At 45.0% G+C, this 20,198-nt stretch overlaps 1 protein-coding gene across 1 annotated transcript in view; it reads left to right on the forward strand.

The window, feature by feature from the left end:
• The window catches only part of meis2b (Meis homeobox 2b), a 56,805-nt gene that overhangs the window by 16,324 nt on the left and 20,283 nt on the right, over positions 1-20,198 (forward strand). Inside the window, exons 10-14 of the mRNA XM_075458655.1 lie at positions 153-289; positions 5,927-6,003; positions 7,684-7,748; positions 7,968-8,057; positions 17,054-17,150. Coding sequence (XP_075314770.1) covers positions 153-289; positions 5,927-6,003; positions 7,684-7,748; positions 7,968-8,057; positions 17,054-17,112 — 428 coding nt within the window. The 3' untranslated portion in view covers positions 17,113-17,150. The remainder of the gene's footprint in view (positions 1-152; positions 290-5,926; positions 6,004-7,683; positions 7,749-7,967; positions 8,058-17,053; positions 17,151-20,198) is intronic.

Raw genomic sequence — 20,198 nt, forward strand, 5'->3', positions numbered from 1 at the left:
AGCAGAGGTGCAAGGAAGAATCATGTGCTGCTGCACCGCAGAGAAATGCAGACATCTTCTGTTGCTCTTTAAAGGCATGTCAGCTGAGAATGAAGGCGACAGTATAATATTAAGTATTGGCATAACAGGACTCCTCTTGTGTCTGATTACAGATGGCCTCGACAACAGTCTGGCTTCACCAGGCACAGGAGATGAGGATGATCAGGACAAGAAGAGGCAGAAGAAGCGAGGCATCTTTCCCAAAGTGGCTACAAACATAATGAGAGCATGGTTGTTCCAGCACCTTACGGTAAGGGAATACAGTCAGATTCAGTCGGGACAGTGCACATATAGCTATAGCTTTTTATAAATTTGAAACTTTTTTTTCATCTGCTCAACAACAGTCTACATATATTATGCAACATTCTTCTCAAATGTTGCCTCAGGATTGAGACCAGGCTAAAATTTCTGAACACATCTTGAAAATAAGTCTTTATTTGTTTCCTTGTAAGACAATTGAAAGGCGAGCTCAAAGAGTAAACTGAGGTTTAAACAGAAGTCAGCATCAGACGCCTCTTATCACAGGCAGCACTACCGTTTCTTGGCCCTACAGAAGGGATAAGCAGGAGCTCTTTGGTACAATAGCTTAGGATTCACAAAATATTATCTCCGTTTCTTCAATTCTAATTCCAATTATCCTTAGACACAGTATAATCTCTCAGTTGTTTAATTTGCATACAGTACACAAAATATGTGTCCTGTCAATAAATGTTTCCAAAAGCTAAAATAAAGCATCTTTCTCAAAATTCTGTGTCAAAATGGTATCAGATTCAATTCAATTAAATTTTGTTTTATTTTTTATTGCGCCAAATTACAACTAATGTCATCTCAAGGCACTTAAATAATATAGTCCAATTGGAGAATTCATTGTAATCATTATCCAATCAAATCCAGTGAATTAAATTTAAAATTATTCCTGTTCATTCATACAGAGCCAATTCAAAAACAAATCCCAGCTGTCTGCAGAGGGTGTCTGCTTCCTGAAGCCAAACTGGCAGCTGGTTCCACAGAGAGCGGCCTGATAACTGAAGGCTCTGCCTCCCAAACTGGCAGCTGGTTCCACAGAGAGGGGCCTGATAACTGAAGGCTCTGCCTCCCAAACTGGCAGCTGGTTCCACAGAGAGGGGCCTGATAACTGAAGGCTCTGCCTCCCAAACTGGCAGCTGGTTCCACAGAGAGGGCCCTGATAACTGAAGGCTTTGCCTCCCAAACTGGCAGCTGGTTCCACATAGAGGGGCCTGAAAACTGAAGGCTCTGTCTCCCAAATTGGCAGCTGGTTCCACAGAGAGGGGCCTGATAACTGAAGGCTCTGCCTCCCAAACTGGCAGCTGGTTCCACAGAGAGGGGCCTGATAACTGAAGGCTCTGCCTCCCAAACTGACAGCTGGTTCCACAGAGAGGGGCCTGATAACTGAAGGCTCTGCCTCCCAAACTGGCAGCTGGTTCCACAGAGAGGGGCCTGATAACTGAAGGCTCTGCCTCCCAAACTGACAGCTGGTTCCACAGAGAGGGGCCTGATAACTGAAGGCTCTGCCTCCCAAACTGGCAGCTGGTTCCACAGAGAGGGCCCTGATAACTGAAGGCTCTGCCTCACAAACTGGCAGCTGGTTCCACATAGAGGGGCCTGATAACTGAAGGCTCTGCCTCACAAACTGGCAGCTGGTTCCACATAGAGGGGCCTGATAACTGAAGGCTCTGTCTCCCAAATTGGCAGCTGGTTCCACAGAGAGGGGCCTGATAACTGAAGGCTCTGCCTCCCAAACTGGCAGCTGGTTCCACAGAGAGGGGCCTGATAACTGAAGGCTCTGCCTCCCAAACTGGCAGCTGGTTCCACAGAGAGGGGCCTGATAACTGAAGGCTCTGCCTCCCAAACTGGCAGCTGGTTCCACAGAGAGGGGCCTGATAACTGAAGGCTCTGTCTCCCAAACTGGCAGCTGGTTCCACAGAGAGGGCCCTGATAACTGAAGGCTCTGCCTCCCAAACTGACAGCTGGTTCCACAGAGAGGGGCCTGATAACTGAAGGCTCTGTCTCCCAAACTGACAGCTGGTTCCACAGAGAGGGCCCTGATAACTGAAGGCTCTGCCTCCCAAACTGACAGCTGGTTCCACAGAGAGGGGCCTGATAACTGAAGGCTCTGTCTCCCAAACTGACAGCTGGTTCCACAGAGAGGGGCCTGATAACTGAAGGCTCTGCCTCCCAAACTGGCAGCTGGTTCCACAGAGAGGGGCCTGATAACTGAAGGCTCTGCCTCCCAAACTGACAGCTGGTTCCACAGAGAGGGGCCTGATAACTGAAGGCTCTGCCTCCCAAACTGGCAGCTGGTTCCACAGAGAGGGGCCTGATAACTGAAGGCTCTGCCTCCCAAACTGGCAGCTGGTTCCACAGAGAGGGGCCTGATAACTGAAGGCTCTGCCTCCCAAACTGGCAGCTGGTTCCACAGAGAGGGGCCTGATAACTGAAGGCTCTGCCTCCCAAACTGACAGCTGGTTCCACAGAGAGGGGCCTGATAACTGAAGGCTCTGCCTCCCAAACTGGCAGCTGGTTCCACAGAGAGGGGCCTGATAACTGAAGGCTCTGCCTCCCAAACTGACAGCTGGTTCCACAGAGAGGGGCCTGATAACTGAAGGCTCTGCCTCCCAAACTGGCAGCTGGTTCCACAGAGAGGGCCCTGATAACTGAAGGCTCTGCCTCACAAACTGGCAGCTGGTTCCACATAGAGGGGCCTGATAACTGAAGGCTCTGCCTCACAAACTGGCAGCTGGTTCCACATAGAGGGGCCTGATAACTGAAGGCTCTGTCTCCCAAATTGGCAGCTGGTTCCACAGAGAGGGGCCTGATAACTGAAGGCTCTGCCTCCCAAACTGGCAGCTGGTTCCACAGAGAGGGGCCTGATAACTGAAGGCTCTGCCTCCCAAACTGGCAGCTGGTTCCACAGAGAGGGGCCTGATAACTGAAGGCTCTGCCTCCCAAACTGGCAGCTGGTTCCACAGAGAGGGGCCTGATAACTGAAGGCTCTGTCTCCCAAACTGGCAGCTGGTTCCACAGAGAGGGCCCTGATAACTGAAGGCTCTGCCTCCCAAACTGACAGCTGGTTCCACAGAGAGGGGCCTGATAACTGAAGGCTCTGTCTCCCAAACTGACAGCTGGTTCCACAGAGAGGGCCCTGATAACTGAAGGCTCTGCCTCCCAAACTGACAGCTGGTTCCACAGAGAGGGGCCTGATAACTGAAGGCTCTGTCTCCCAAACTGACAGCTGGTTCCACAGAGAGGGGCCTGATAACTGAAGGCTCTGCCTCCCAAACTGGCAGCTGGTTCCACAGAGAGGGGCCTGATAACTGAAGGCTCTGCCTCCCAAACTGACAGCTGGTTCCACAGAGAGGGGCCTGATAACTGAAGGCTCTGCCTCCCAAACTGGCAGCTGGTTCCACAGAGAGGGCCCTGATAACTGAAGGCTCTGCCTCACAAACTGGCAGCTGGTTCCACATAGAGGGGCCTGATAACTGAAGGCTCTGTCTCCCAAATTGGCAGCTGGTTCCACAGAGAGGGGCCTGATAACTGAAGGCTCTGCCTCCCAAACTGGCAGCTGGTTCCACAGAGAGGGGCCTGATAACTGAAGGCTCTGCCTCCCAAACTGGCAGCTGGTTCCACAGAGAGGGGCCTGATAACTGAAGGCTCTGCCTCCCAAACTGACAGCTGGTTCCACAGAGAGGGGCCTGATAACTGAAGGCTCTGCCTCCCAAACTGGCAGCTGGTTCCACAGAGAGGGGCCTGATAACTGAAGGCTCTGCCTCCCAAACTGGCAGCTGGTTCCACAGAGAGGGGCCTGATAACTGAAGGCTCTGTCTCCCAAACTGGCAGCTGGTTCCACAGAGAGGGGCCTGATAACTGAAGGCTCTGCCTCCCAAACTGGCAGCTGGTTCCACAGAGAGGGGCCTGATAACTGAAGGCTCTGTCTCCCAAACTGGCAGCTGGTTCCACAGAGAGGGCCCTGATAACTGAAGGCTCTGCCTCCCAAACTGACAGCTGGTTCCACAGAGAGGGGCCTGATAACTGAAGGCTCTGTCTCCCAAACTGACAGCTGGTTCCACAGAGAGGGGCCTGATAACTGAAGGCTCTGCCTCCCAAACTGGCAGCTGGTTCCACAGAGAGGGGCCTGATAACTGAAGGCTCTGCCTCCCAAACTGACAGCTGGTTCCACAGAGAGGGGCCTGATAACTGAAGGCCCTGCCTCCCAAACTGGCAGCTGGTTCCACAGAGAGGGGCCTGATAACTGAAGGCTCTGCCTCCCAAACTGGCAGCTGGTTCCACAGAGAGGGCCCTGATAACTGAAGGCTCTGCCTCCCAAACTGGCAGCTGGTTCCACAGAGAGGGGCCTGATAACTGAAGGCTCTGCCTCCCAAACTGACAGCTGGTTCCACAGAGAGGGGCCTGATAACTGAAGGCTCTGCCTCCCAAACTGGCAGCTGGTTCCACAGAGAGGGGCCTGATAACTGAAGGCTCTGCCTCCCAAACTGGCAGCTGGTTCCACAGAGAGGGGCCTGATAACTGAAGGCTCTGTCTCCCAAACTGGCAGCTGGTTCCACAGAGAGGGCCCTGATAACTGAAGGCTCTGCCTCCCAAACTGGCAGCTGGTTCCACAGAGAGGGCCCTGATAACTGAAGGCTCTGTCTCCCAAACTGGCAGCTGGTTCCACAGAGAGGGGCCTGATAACTGAAGGCTCTGCCTCCCAAACTGGCAGCTGGTTCCACAGAGAGGGGCCTGATAACTGAAGGCTCTGCCTCCCAAACTGGCAGCTGGTTCCACAATAGAGGGGCCTGATAACTGAAGGCTCTGCCTCCCATTCTACTTTTAGAAACTCTGGGAACCTCAAGTAAACCTGCAGTTTGGGAACGAAGTGCTCTGTTAGGAAAATATCTTACAATGAGATCTTTAAGATATGATGGAGCTCGGTCATTAAGAGCTTTATATGTGAGGAGAAGAATCTTAAATTCTATTTTGGAGATCACAGTGGGAGAACACAAGCAACACGTCAACAAGCAACAGCATTCTCAACCTCTACATCTCATACACAGGTAGAGACCGGCTCGGCTCGGCTCGGCGTGCTATTTGCGTGTTTCCACTAGCACGCAGTACCTGCAACCGGGTAGACTTTTGGTATCACCTCAGCCCTGGTTCCAAGCGGGCCGAAGCGTTACTAAAACGTGACGTCAGCCGACTCCCTTCCACTGATTGGCCGATGAGTGTCGTCACTGGAAGTGTCATAACCGCGCGACGACCGACTAGAATGTAAATAAATACAAGACTCAAGACAAGACTCCACATTTTACTGCTTCAGTTTGTACTGCTACGAGGAAATCCACTCCTTGGTCGGTCGAGGAGGTCTAGACGTTCCTGACTCTGGTTGCCGAAGATAGGATCGGCTCGGCGCCATGTAAATGACGTCAGGGAGGTTTTCGCGCAGCCGTGTTATGACGACTCCGCCCACGTCGAGGAGGCACGAAGTGATACTCGGTTGTAATGGAAACACAACCAAACCGAGCCGTGCCGAGCCGTGCCGAGCTAGTGGAAATGCGCCTTAACTGGCTAACCCTTAATGAAGAATATAAAGAATAGAAAAGGGATCTTAAAAGCATTAAATACTTACACACCCTCACAAGCCCCTCCACACAGAAACATATAAACAGCACTTTTGGAGGGGCGTAGACCAGAATGACTGGATATGGGAGACACTGAACAGAATGGGATTAAACTCCCTGAGCAGAAGTTTTGGCCCTCAGGACAGGGTAGCTCCAAAGCAATGGAAGCTGTTTCAGACTAAATCCTTGACAGTTATTTTTTTGTCTTTAATAATTGTTATCATTCAATTTAGCATTTTTGTTGCTTACAGCACCCATACCCTTCAGAGGAACAGAAAAAGCAGCTAGCACAAGACACAGGACTCACCATCCTTCAGGTGAACAACTGGTAAGTCATTTATCTCACACCTGACTGCTGTCATATGTTTTATGGTTCACGAATATCTGATATATATTTGACTCAAAGCATATATTCTTTAATTATTTGATTCTTGATTAAGAATCATATAGTCATAATTAACTTAGATCAGAACTCACCAATGCCTTTCATACATGGCTGGATAAAGTGAAAGGGGTGGCTTATGTGGCCCTCACACCTCTGCCTGCAGCATCAGAGTAATCTTGCTGATCAGGATCAGCACAGCCATGTTTGCAGCTGACTTTATTTTTGGCAGTACTTGTGGGTGTATCGAGAGATTTTATTTAACATAGATTTTCCCTTTTCTTTGAACCAAATTACATAATGTGTCATATAGTATGATATTTACGACATTTCTATATAATCCTGAACATATGTGACCCTTGTTAGATGTCTTCTGTCTAAAATAACTTTTCGGGAGCTGGTCAGGTTCGTGGTAACAGCAGGTTTATTCCTCATCTGCATTCATAACAAAGGACAATAGAGTAGAGTAGCATTGTCATCTCATGTGGGCAACAGCACATTCTCTGTCTCATCATAAATCCTCTGTTGCTTTTTAGGATTACCCATCCATGCATCTCATACACTCAGTACAATACAATAAAAATGGTGATCGTATAGTGGATTAACTCAGGCAAGTCAATAAAATAAATTAAAGAAAACAGAAACTGTCCCCCACTTAATTATGTGAGGATAAGATACAAGAAAAATATTACAACAATGCAAATTCGAACTAGACTGTTACCTTTTTTTTTTTTTAGCATTTCACATATTTAGAAATAACAAATACGGTATGACACACTGTTGGCAAATAACCGGCAAATGTAACTCATATGCATATTTCAAAAATCATATTATAGAGCGACATACTGTAACATACCTGCATTCATAACAAAGGACAATAGAGCAGAGTAGCATTGTCATGCAGGTACACCTTTATGACAGCAGGTGGCGGGGTTATCCCATTTAGCTGGATTTAACCTGAACCTTTTTAACTATGTTACACATACAGGGCTTAGAAAAAAAGAGGAGAAGAGGATAAGATGAGATATGGCCACTTTTTCTCACTGCACCATTATTTGACATGGTAAATTAAAGTATGTTCAGGCCTGCTGCCTTTGAAGACATCTGTGCTCAAGACAGGGAGGAACAAAGAATTCCAGCTCAGGCATATTCGGATCAATTTGTTCCATGGGCTCTATTAGTATAAGGGAAACTGAGGAGCTCCTTGACGGAAAACATGGGCTATCTTTGTAGTTACATTATCGCCACAGATTGAAGTTCTGAATCAAAAGAAGGGTCAGCTGAAAGTTGGAAGATGAGTCAAGATCGTATCATAACTGCTCTCTTGCAAAAGGCTCAATTAACCACAGGTTTCATGAAGAGTCCTCTCCTTTGTTTGTTCAAGTTTATAAGCAGGTAAAATTAAGAACTGCTATTCATAGGGGTACCATTTTACTGATGGTTAAATTTGTATTTATTTTGTTAATTAAATGTGGGTTATAATGCTGCATTCCTGTGTTCACCATCTTGTTGTCTTTGTAGTCTTAAAAAAATTCTTTATTCATGTTTCATCTTCAATTAAAAGCAAGTCACATTTTATGTATATTTTTAGTAAAGAGTTCACATGATATAATTCATCTCTTCCAGGTTCATCAATGCAAGAAGACGAATAGTACAGCCTATGATTGACCAGTCCAACAGAGCAGGTAATGGTAATTCAGAGTTCAGTTTTCTGAATACTTCTCTCCCTCCTGAACATGTCAGTCCTTGATAAATCCACAACCACTACATAGTGAGGCGGACGTGCACATTAAGTCTTTGATACATAATGTACATGTGCAGTCTGAGTGCAGTATGTTTAGACTTGAACCAACATTATTGCAGAATGTGGGTTTTTCACTGACAGTTCTGTTTTTTGTCTCCTTCCACAGTGCATCAGGGTACAGCTTACAGTCCAGATGGCCAGCCAATGGGAGGCTTTGTTCTTGATGGCCAGCAGCACATGGGTCTCCGTCCTGGAGGTGATCAAACTCTCATACACTTACCAAAACTCCAAGAACAAAGTCTTATATTGTTGTTTGCTTGGAGTCAGCTGATTTCTAAAAGCTTTAAGACAGCACTTCTCCATGTCAGGGGTGCAAACGGCGCGCTTTTCGGCGGATGCCGCTTTTTTCCAGTATTTTGGGCGACTTGTGTGATTCGTGCAGATCCGAAGAGTTTGTTTTTTTTTTGGGGGGGGGGCAATCCTAATCCACTCTAGTAATAATCAGAGCCGTACTTCCCCCTGGTGGATATATGGCACGGCACCATTGACCGCAGAAATTGTAGCATTCTATTCTTTCTGTAGAATTCTATTCAGACTGTGGCTCTAACTACGATCTCTACGCGCTAGCTGCTAGTGCTACAGCAAACATTTTCTTAGTTCTAATTCTAACATAAAAGACTGTCTCTGGCTAACAGTAGACCTACTCGCGCTGCTAGCAGTGTTGCCAGATTGGGCGGTTGCCCGCCCAATTGGGCTACTTGGGATAGCCGTCGGCGGGTAAAAACGGTAAAAATAGGCCATTTGGCGTTTTTTTCTGCTGTTTTATGCCCATAGAAATCAATACAATTTGTTGAAATTGGGCGGAATTTAGCGCCTCTTGGCGGTTTTTGAGCACCGTTTGGGCGGTATTTAGTCAGACACATCTGGCAACACTGGCTGCTAGTTGCCAAGGAACGTTACGTGACTCCAGTCCAAGCACTCAAGCCATTAACTCAGAAGTGTTCGTTTATCTTGCTGAATTTCATCAAACGAAAAAGATGTACCAGTACATTTCTTTGGAGCCTCTGTGACTGGGAGTAGCCTACAGAATACAATCAGCGGTGTGAAGTCTACAGTCAAAGCGTAAGTATTAATTGTATTTATTTATTTATTTCACTTTGTCTCTCATAACCTAGCCTCGTTAATCTAACCATCAGACAACTTTGAAACCATATTAGTAATGCCCTCTCCCTCGGGTTAAAACATCTGAATAACGTTATGTCATGATTTAAGAGTTGTAAGTTGAGTTAACTGTATGTTCTCAGCGCAGTAACTACATGGGTTTCATGACTGTTTTTTTGTTCCTAGATAACATAGTGTTGTACCCTACGTGCATGAAGTGGTCTCATAAGCTTGTGGCTGTGTGGTTTAGAACTAGTGAAAATGCTAACTGTTAGCTTACCTGCAAAAACATTGGCGAATTCTGAGCGCGAAGCAACATTTGTTTGACTTTGTGTCTGAGTGGATGAAGTAGTGTCTGAGTAATGAAATCGTTATTTAAAATGACGCTCCGTGATGAGTCATTCCGTTTCTTGTGCGGCCTAATCTGTTAAACGATATTGACCGTGTCTTGGGTATATTAGTTCTAGTGTCAGTGTTGGGTAATTGGCTTCAGTTTACAATCCTGCACCCATTGTCTCCGTGTTGACAACTAGGACCTAGCTTCTAAAAGCTTGACATGATTCACCATTTCACTAAATTGTTAAAAGAGGGTCATTCAAAACGAGACATTTAAGGAGGTATAACGGATTTAATAGGTGGGAGTCGGTCAAACCGTGCAATAGAAGCTAGCGAGACAGATATGAGATGCTGTTTTTAAAACTCGTATGGGTAAAATCACAGGAGGACAACTTCTCTCCTTTCTTGGGTTTATTCCGGGACACACACAACACTACACGACTGGTCGTAACTGTAACATTTTTCCAACTGTCATATCCTATATCACACGCGTGTTTGATTCATAGTAACAACATTGGGCGCATGCGCACATCACATGAGTATATCATGACAATGTTGACAGCTGTATAACACAAGCATTACAGTGCTCTAAATTGCTCAACGCTTCATTGTTAAAATAAATGATACCGGAATTCAAAACGAGGCTTTTTGAAAAGTCGTAGTAGTAATAATAATAGTAATAATTTTATTAAAAAATTAGATCCGTGGACTACCAGGGCAAATTCATCCAAGCCATTTTTTCCTGTGAGCTCAGCTGTTACTTCCAGGACTGTCCACCAGGTTGTGTTCTCAAAGCTGAGCTCATGTAAATAATGTGGTGAATATAATGTCTGCATTTTATGGAGGAGATTACTAATGATGTAATACCTGTGAATAAAAATTTTTTTTCATGAATAATAGGCTTTGACTGGTGCAGTGAATGGCGAGCACAAGCAGTATTGTAACTTCTGGAGATGGATTACCCAACACTGTATATTTATTATATATTTATAAGTATCAAACATAGCTAAAACCTTCAACTTTGCATTTTTATTTTCAGGATGAGGGAATTTCAGGAAAAGGATGCACTTCTTGTGCAGCAGTTGGATGAGGGTTGCAAGACTAGCTGGAATTGGGCGTGGTTAAAATTAGATGCCACAATTGAGCTTAAGACAGGGAAACAGACATTCCCTCTGTCTCATTTTTTAAAAAAAATAGAAAAAAAGGGTGCAGTCTTTGTGCAAAAGAGATCAACTATGCCAACAAAGGAGTGCATGCCCTGTATTCCCACTGCCAGACTGCCATTCACATACAAAGAGTGGCTTCGTCTTTGTCAAGCCAAAGTGTGGCACAGCTCCTCAAGGTGAACACTCCTCAGCCGGCAAGTCAGTCAGGTCTCAGCAGCAGACAAAATCAGGGACAGTGTTAAGCTTCCAGTACCCATGTGTGATCAAATTTCTCATGCAGAGGTAAGATGTGGGTGACGTAAAGGATCTTAAAAGTTTGGGGGACAGTTGCATTTTGATTATATGACTAGGAAAGTGCATCTTAAAAATATGGCGAAAAAACAGTTTATTACCGAGGCACTGACATTTGATGTATTTGTTCACTTTCTATCAGGCAACTGTCCTTGCTGTCATGGCAGAGCATTCCATTCCCTTTGCTAAGGCTACTGTGCTTCTGGAATTGTCTCAGATGCTCGCCCAAGATCCGGCAGCTCTGCGGAGTATGAAGTTGTCGCGCACTGCTGCAACCTACAAGATGGTGTATGGTCTGGGGCATACATTTGCAGAGAAAACAATCCTGAATTTGAGGCAGTGTCCCTTCTCTCTGAACATGGATGAGGCCACGTGTACCAGCAATAAGAAAGTGCTTGCAATGCTGGTTAGCTACTTCAATGAAGAGCATAATGATGTTGTCGTTGAACATTTGGGTTCGATTGAGGTTCTGAAAGTTGATGCAGCCAGTTTAGAGAAGTCCATGGTCAACTTCTTCATGGAGAAAGGCATTCCTTGGTCAAACCTTGTCAGCATAATGTTAGACTCCTGCAATGTAATGCGTGGGAGCAAGTCAGGCCTCGAGACTCGCATCAGACAGAAGCACTGCCCTACGTTGCTCGACATTGACGGAGATTCTTGCCACCACATACATAATGCAGCAAGAAATTTTGCAGGACCCTTTGAGAGCTACTTGGAGGGGCTTTTCACGGATATCCACACAGACCATCAGTGGGCAACAGATCAGGTACATGAAAGCACCCTTAATATATCAATACATGATGCCATACATGATTTATTTGTTCAGTTGGAAAACAACAACAAGCTATTTGGATACATTACTTTTTTGAAGATCTAACCTCATTTTGATTTTATGAATTTGACACAAATACTTATAATATTATGGTCACTATGTCTGAGATGTAAGCATAAAACATAAATCAAAATATTTCAGCATATCTACAAGACGCGAAATTGCCAATAAAACATACCAACTAGTTTGTCACTGGCCCTCTAATGTGTGTTTCTGGTTTGAATGTTGATAACAGCCATTAAGCTGTTGAGCTTACCATGCATGTATTTTCAGGCCGTGTTTCTGAAAGAAGCACATGGGAGCACATGGGCATACCAGCCACCAGCCCCCAACGGTTTGTGCCCCATCGTTGGCTGTCTGCTTATGATGTAGGGATGCAGGCCAAGATGATGCTCCCCCTGTACAGGGTTTTGTATTATGGATTTATGGCACAACACGACCAAGCCTTGTACGTTCTTGAGAAGCTGTACAGAGATCATGGCGTTAGTGAGAAATCGCAAAAGAGGATCAAAGAGATCCACCTGGATCTCTGCAAGAAAGGTATGTACTGCATATTTTGCTGCTGCTGGAACCCTAACCAAAACAAAGAAAATAGATTGCATCACTCTAGTACTTTGTACTTTGGTTTAGAATTAATTATTTTAAAACTCTTATGATTGTCTATAAGTCACTCCTAAATTGGTCCTCCTAAATATATTGAATGACAGTTATGTATAATAATGTATGATAGTGTATAATTATGTGCCATAAAAAAATGCTATTGCTATATCGATATGTCTGCTACAGCTGTGCTTCTTTACAAATGGAAAAGCATCTTGACTTCTCTATTCCTTCTATGCTAAAGGAATGACTGATTTGGGGAAGAAACGCAAGGCCCGCATCGTCCAAAAGATTTGGATAGAGATCCAGAAGGTGGACCTACACCTGAGTGTGTACTTGGCGGTTCTGCCCATACTCAAAGAGTATGTCATGGTTTTCCAAGTAAGTATTGCCACATAAAGTGTATTGACAACTTAGTAGTGTGTGGCTTCTGAGAGCCTGATACCAGCATACTAAATCTTATTTGTTCTGTACATTGCAGGGAAGTCAGACAATGGTGCACAAGCTCCATGACAAGCAACTGGAGGTCTTCATGAACTTCCTAGCTTGTTTTGTTCAACCGGAGCACATTGGCATGTCTCCTAAAAAACTCTCGGAATTGGATCTTGCCAGCAAAACCATACACTCCCAGGCTTATGTCGGGAGAGTGGCGGAAGAGCTCATTCTAGCCCATCCAAAACACCCGGTATGTTTTTAAATCATAGTAATTAAGAATACATTACATTTAGTTAACATTCAAGTGTTTGCCAAATGTTGTAATGCTTACTATTGTGTACATCATTTTCAATCAGCAATTACCCCATGTCTTTTGTAAAACTGCTACCTAGAAATAAGTGGCCAGTATACACTTGGTAAACTTAGTTTATGTAGGCTATTAACATTGCATTCGTACAAGTTCTGTCAAGAATTTTTGAATAAGTTAAATTGAAGTAGTGATGGCCGTATTGTGTGGCCTTTTTATATGTTGCAGGTCACTGTGGACTTCCTGGAGAAAGTGAAGGTGGTCTATGTTACTTGTGGAAGCTACATGCAGACCAAACTTCTACTGAAAAGTTCCACCTTACAGGCCCTGTCCTCAGTTGACCCAGTGGTGAGGGGTCATTCCCAGGCGGTGCAGGAGTTGCAGAAGCTGGGTGGTATGTTGAGGCACCTGCTGCCAAAGGATGCTGATGTTACCAGAGAAATAATCAGGTATAACGTGGACCCAACGTTGGCAAGGTATGATGGGGATAACATTGTTCAGTGGTGGGCACAGGTAATCAAAACAGAAAAATACCCCAATCTCACCAAAGTCATCAGAGGAGCTCTATCCGTTTTTCATGGCCCGATGGTGGAGTCCTCCTTCAGCCTCATGGGAGATGTTATCGATGAGAAACGCTGTAGCATGAACATCTCGACGTTTGACTCCATTCAGACCGTGAAGTATTACTTAAAAGCGAGAGGAACAGTTGCTACCAAGCTCTTCAAAAGGGACGACGTGAAGATGGGGCCAGTCGACAAGAGAATGTGCAAGAATATCAGGGATGCAGGAAGGAAGGACAAGGAAGAGAGAGAGGGGAAGAAGGTGGCAAGACAGAACAGGCTGAAGGATTTTGACTGTAGCACATCTTGCGGAGGGGCCCAAGCGTCTAAAACAACAGCTATGGCTTTAGAAACACAAGCACAACTGAGACATGCAGCCAAGCAAAAGAATGCTGCCAGACACAAGGCCCTGCACAAATTACAGGAAATGGCAAAGAAAAGAAAGAAAAAGGAGTAAAGATGAACTGCCTCTTTGTTGGGGAATTGAGATGGATTGGGAACTTTAATGATAAATAGTTATAATTAATAAATGTTCTGTTTTGCTGCTAAGAAAAAGAATGCTGCCAGAAAGAAAAAGAAGCAAAGATGAACTACCTTTAGGGAAGGCAATTAATGATAAATAAATGTTCTGTTTTGTTTAAACTGTGGTCTGACTGATATTTTGTTGTATGTGTGTGTGGGGCGGGGTTGTCGCCTGTTGCCGCGCTGCGTCGCCCCGGCGCCGCGCTACCTCACTCCTTTTTGACCATGGTTGTGTTTGCACCCCTGCCATGTACATACGTCACCATGCCATGTAGGTTTCATATACACAACTCAACTGTCACTTTTCTATATTCATGGTTTCTAGTTTTTGTGAGTTGGGCAGCAGGCAAAGACGGACACCTCTTGTTTGTGTTTATGCACCAAACAGCAGCTCAGATTACCTGACCTCCTTGGAGTCTCTGGGTGGTGTCATAGAGGGGTTGCCACCTGGGGATTCCATCGTTTTACTGGAGAACTTACAAGCCCATTTGAGCAATGATGGAGTGACCCGGAGAGGCTGCTAGACAGACGTGGTAAGCCCAAATGGGAAGTTGAGGCCCCTGTCTGGGAGATCTTCAACTTGCCCCTATGGGAGAATTTTTCTCATCTACAAGGTTAGGGACATGGAATTTGAATGGACCATGTTCAGGACCTCCATTCCGGATGCGGCTTCCAAGAGCTGTGGCCTGAGGGTTGTCGGTTCTTGTCATGGCGGTAACAGGACAACCTGCTGGTGGACACCAGAACTGCAGACCCAAACTAAGGATATCATGATGGTGAAAGCAGCACTTTGAGGGTTATCTCCTCAATCCTACTAGCATTTCCTCCATTGAGGAGGTAGAGTCTGAGTATTTGGGGGAAGACTTACTCATCACCTTAGCAAAGGTGGCAAAGGCAATTAAAAAGCTCCCTATCTGTAAAGTGCCAGGGGTGGATGAGATTCGGAGTAGAGCAGCTGCTCCTTCACATTGAAAAGAGTCAACTTAGTACGTTCAGGCATCTGGTTAGGATGCCTCCTGGTCTCCTCCCTTTGAAGGCTTTTAGTACAACTGGGAGGACGTACCCTAAATATCTCATCTAGCCTGGAAAAACCTCAGGATCCCTCTCCCCATCAATCGGGAAAGGGATATCTAGCTTGGCTGTAGCATGGCTACTAGCTTAGCTGTACACTCTGACAAGACTTCAGCAATCTAAAAATAATGCATCTGAAACAGTAGTGACCACAACTGACTGTGTCTCACCAAGTCAATAATTTTCAAAATTTGTTGACAGCCGAACATTTCATTGCTCTGCTCTTGCACACACACTTATATTACTATCTACTGTTTTCCCACACCACAGCCAACCAACAGCTGTGGAACTCTACTTTTCATAATGATTGACATGTAAGAATGGAGGATGTTAAATTGTTATGCTTATTCTTATGCTGATTTCACTGCTAATAGTATATTATAATTCTTCTCACAGAAAAAGTAAAAGACATTCCAACTCTAAGTGATACAAAATATCTCCACACACAGAAAACTTGAAGAAATATTGCAAGTGCAGAGGGTTCCACAGGTATAATAATTCACATACGAAGCATTTTAAATTCTAAACTTTATCTGAAAGAACTTACCAGACATTAAGTGCTTAAGAGAAACCGCAGGTTTTTTCAGATAATCATTTTTGTACCAATGCTTTAAGCTATAGGCACTCACAACTTACAAATACTTACAGCATGACTGGCTTCTCCTATCCTTTGTTCCCCTGTACCTACATTTAAATGCTGATAAGAACTAGGAAGTATTTTATAGTTAGAGGAATTACGTGGTACATGTCAGAACATTATGTTGTAAGTTGCAGTCTGTATAATGTAGTGTTGCCAAATGCTATTACAGAACCTTGCAGATGTGTGTCCGGTTTTCTGTTAGCACTGTTTATGCAGTGACCAGCGCTCCTAAGATATCTTTTTTTTAAAAGCTGACTACCTCTGCAGCTCAGTGAGAATTATTATAATTGTGCAAATGAAGAAAGTGATGATTCATCCATCCATCCATAGTATTCCACTTATCCATGGTCAGGTCACAGAGGCAACAGGTTCAGGACAGAAACCCAGACATCCCGCTCTTCATAGACACTCTTCAGCTCCTCTTGGGGGATCCCAAGGCATTTCGAGACCCGAAGGGATTTGTATAATCTCTACAAAGTGTTCTGGGTCTGCCCCGTCCCCTCCTCCTAGTTTGACGTCCCTGGAAAACCTCCAAAAGGAGACGACCAGGAGGCACCCTAACCAGAGGCTCGAGCCATCTCAACTGACTCCTTTTGTTGTAGAGGAGCAGTGGCTTTACAGTAATAGTTTTCCAGAACATCCTTGACGCCAACTGAAAGTCCTTCCCCCTGGCCTCACCGAATCCTCCCACACCCAAGTTTGGCTTCACAACCACCAACGCCACTTGGCCCCTTTTAGCTCCTTCAGGTGACCCTCTGGACAACCAAAGCCAAAAGACCTCCTGCATCCGCAATGGAGGTCCTGAACATAGTCCTTTCAGATTCCACGTGCCCAACCTCCCCAGGTATGTAAAAAAAAATTCTCCAGGAGAACAATGGAATCCCCAGGTGGCAACCTCCAGGACATCCCCCAGAGACTCCAATAATTCCAGGTAATCTGAACTGCTGTTTGGTGCATAAACACAAACAACAGTTAGAACCTTCCCTCCTGCAACTTGCAGCCGCATTAAAGCAATCCTATCGCTCACTGAGAAGAACTCCAACACCGAGGCGCTCAGCTGGGGGCTTGTGAGCATCCCCATACCCTTCTGACTAGCCCAACTATATCTAGTTTAGCACTTTGAGATTTTATTGTAAATGTAAAGTGCGTTATAAATAAAATTTATTATTATTATTATTAGTTGGTATTACACCACCTCACACACCAGCTCAGGCTCTGTTCTCATCAGCAAAGTGACGGCCTCTGCTTTTGCCTGTACAGTGATGTGCTGCCATTCTGTGCATGCTCTATCATAATGCTGGTCTTAAACGGTGTTTTACTTCTCATTTCAGGACCATTGGGTGGTATGGGTATGAACATGGGCATGGATGGGCAGTGGCACTACATGTAAATCCACCCCACTGAGGCCGGCTTAAACAACTGGGTTTTGTAAGAAACACTCACTCTTTATTCATTCTGTAAATTCTGTCTAATTAGTCCCTCACTGCTTCCTCTCCACTGTTTTCACTCTTACTCTGTTTCCACTCAGATCTTTTCTCTGTCACCTATGTACCCCAGGCTTTGTGATGAAGATTTTAGCAAATTTATGTTGATGCAGCACTTTAAATGAAGTTTCTCAGTGATCCAGGTCATGGTAATCATAACAGCTTGAATAAGGGCAACTGGATTTTTTTTTTAGATCTTGCAGAACGTTTTACCTCTTACATGAAAGGCTTCTTCAATTCAATTCAGTTTATTTATATAGCGCCAAATTACAACAAATGTCACCTCAAGCCGAAGCACACTCCCCGCTACGTCATTGGGAATCCTCCCCCCCCCCCCCCCCCGACTTCCTCAAACAAACCAGCGTGAAGCAGCCAGGGGGTGGGGATTCCCAATGACGTAGCGGGGAGTGTGCTTCGGCTGTGTTTTCCGCACCGGAAACTAGTTCCCAAACCGACATGAGCAAACCAAGCCTTCCGTGTAGATTTACACAGTCATTTGCACTCGATGTGAAAGTACACCACTCACACAGTAATTAGAAGGTAAATCAAGTAAATTAATTCACGTTGGGCGAAATATTTCGATTGGCGACGCTGGCGACGCTAGCATGTATGTATTACGCGCAACCAAGCAGTGGTCAGTGCTGTGAGATTCGGACAATGCCTGGGTCGCCAGGAAAACGCTCCCACACACTTATTTATGTCTCGGGAATGCGGGGATACACTTAATTTGGCCTGGGGGTGGCTGATCCCTTTAAGTTAAACAAAGTATTTATTGGAGGTCACAAGTCAAGTATCAGCGCTGGACTTGGAGAGACAGAGTTCTCGCATGAAATCCGTCCGACCAAGTCCCGAGATCTGGAAACATTTCATATTTATGTTCACCTTTATCTCAGAGGTTGTACCTACACTTGACAACGCATCATTGAATATTTACTCATGATGTGAGCAGGCCATCCACCGTTTTCGTCATGTTCTTTGGATGTGATAAGCAATGTGTGTGTGTGTGTGTGTGTGTGTGTGTGTGTTGTTTCAGGCGTGCATCTACTGCACCAGACCTATCTGTCCTAAGAGACGTTTTATCTGACCCAGTTATTTTATCCCGCTACGTCATCTTAAAGTGTTGGACATACATTGTGTTTGTATGAGCAGAGTGTAAACGTACAAACTAGGAACATAGATTATCTAGTGAACTACAGAATATGAATACATAAAGTCTAACGGTAGCCGTCCACTATTCCGGCACGTCAAGCCTTATCCAACGCATTCAATTAATTTTCAATGAAATCTGGCCGATCGTTGTCGCCGTGCTCGCAAAGCATGCTGGGATTCCGGCACGGCGAGCGGCGGACCTGCGGCACGTCAAAAAGTTGGGCTCGGCCGAACTTTATGCAAATTTGCCACGGCAGACGGAGTGCGTTATCCAATGAAAGTAGATCATGTGATCTCCTGTGTCGCAGCAGCAGCACAGCAGCTCTCCTCGCTCGCAGATCCACAGCCATGGTGAAATACAAGTTATTTACTTTCCCCCGGAGCCCATATGTTCTATCTACAACTTCGTATACAAGCCCCTCTGTACACGCCCACTGCAGTAGCAACACGGCGAGACTAGGCATCCAATCCGGCGAGTTAAGTTGACGTGCCGGAATAGTGGACGGCTACCGTAAGAATTAAGCCAATTTATAACAGTCCCCCTCTTGGCATGATTTCATCATGTCAACCTTAAAATGAGGTCAGAGTGTCATATTCTGTATTGTGTCACCCCTGTTAGCGGCAGCCAACCTAGCAGGGCCCCAAACTGCAAGTCCGCGGCCACTTTAAGGTGCAGCACAACCAGAGAGGAGATTTTTTTTTTTTTCATCATTATGTACGCGTCTATGTGTAAGCTGTTCTTCTTTGCGTTTATCAGCAGCAAGCAAGTCTTCATTGCACAGGCATGTGGAAATAATAAATATAATAAACAATTCTAATGCGTTAGCTAAAAACTTTTCTATCAGGAGTATTTCATCACGATGCTCGGAACAGAACCTCTTTCCGAGAGAGTTAGACCTTCATAACTCACTGATTATAACTCTGCAAATGAGCACATTTCTTAAAAACTATAAGTGTCACACCTCTACGTGTGTGCAAGGACTACATGTATACATATTTCTTGATATTATTCTGTGTGTATGTGGCCCCGAACCCATCTTCTGTGTGGAAAACTATATTGGTTTGAGCAGTGTCAAGGCCCTGCTCACCCATAAGTACCATCACAACACACAACAATAATTACCGAAGCTACAAAAAATTTCTAACATCTTGAAACTCAAACAATGCATAAGGCAATTAACATTACCAGCAGGCTCGTCCACTGTTAGCAGCGAATAGGATCGAAAACCCGATGGCTGAACCGGGAAAAATTCTCCTATGGCCCCATTTCCACTTGGCGACCGACCACCTCATTACCTTTCAAAGTCTAAGGTCCCGCTCCAAACAGCCGAGTCACCCCACTGGGAATGGTTATACTAATGATTGGTTGATTTATAACCACAAAATGATTAATCAGCTTGATGATTACATGAAATACAACAGATGAACAAATAAATTTTTTTTTTATGATGTCCACGTGACGAGTCGTGTAGTCTCTTCTGGTCCAATCCTGTCATTGCTTGGTGCTCGGTTCTCCTCATGGCTGAACATCAGTTCAGCATTCTGATCCGGACCTAATCTTGGAAGGAGAGGTCACCAGTACTTCACTTCCCTGAGGGATCTTTACCATCCCTCTTCCCTAACTAATCTTGTTTTTAGGACAATTTCAAGAGAGAATTTCCACTGTGTTATGTTGACAGTGCTTGAAGATTGTGTGCTTGTTCAACCATCATCTTGGCATGATGGGCACAGCATTCCAGAATTTCAGATGGACTCCTTGTCCGTTGCTTGGCTGTGAGTCCTGTAGTGGTTCTGAATCTGTGGATTAATAATTAGTCGGAAAACAAATCATGCAGCACACCAG

This window comes from Odontesthes bonariensis, chromosome 24 (genome assembly GCF_027942865.1).
Source record: "Odontesthes bonariensis isolate fOdoBon6 chromosome 24, fOdoBon6.hap1, whole genome shotgun sequence".
Taxonomy (NCBI): Eukaryota; Metazoa; Chordata; class Actinopteri; order Atheriniformes; family Atherinopsidae; genus Odontesthes; species Odontesthes bonariensis.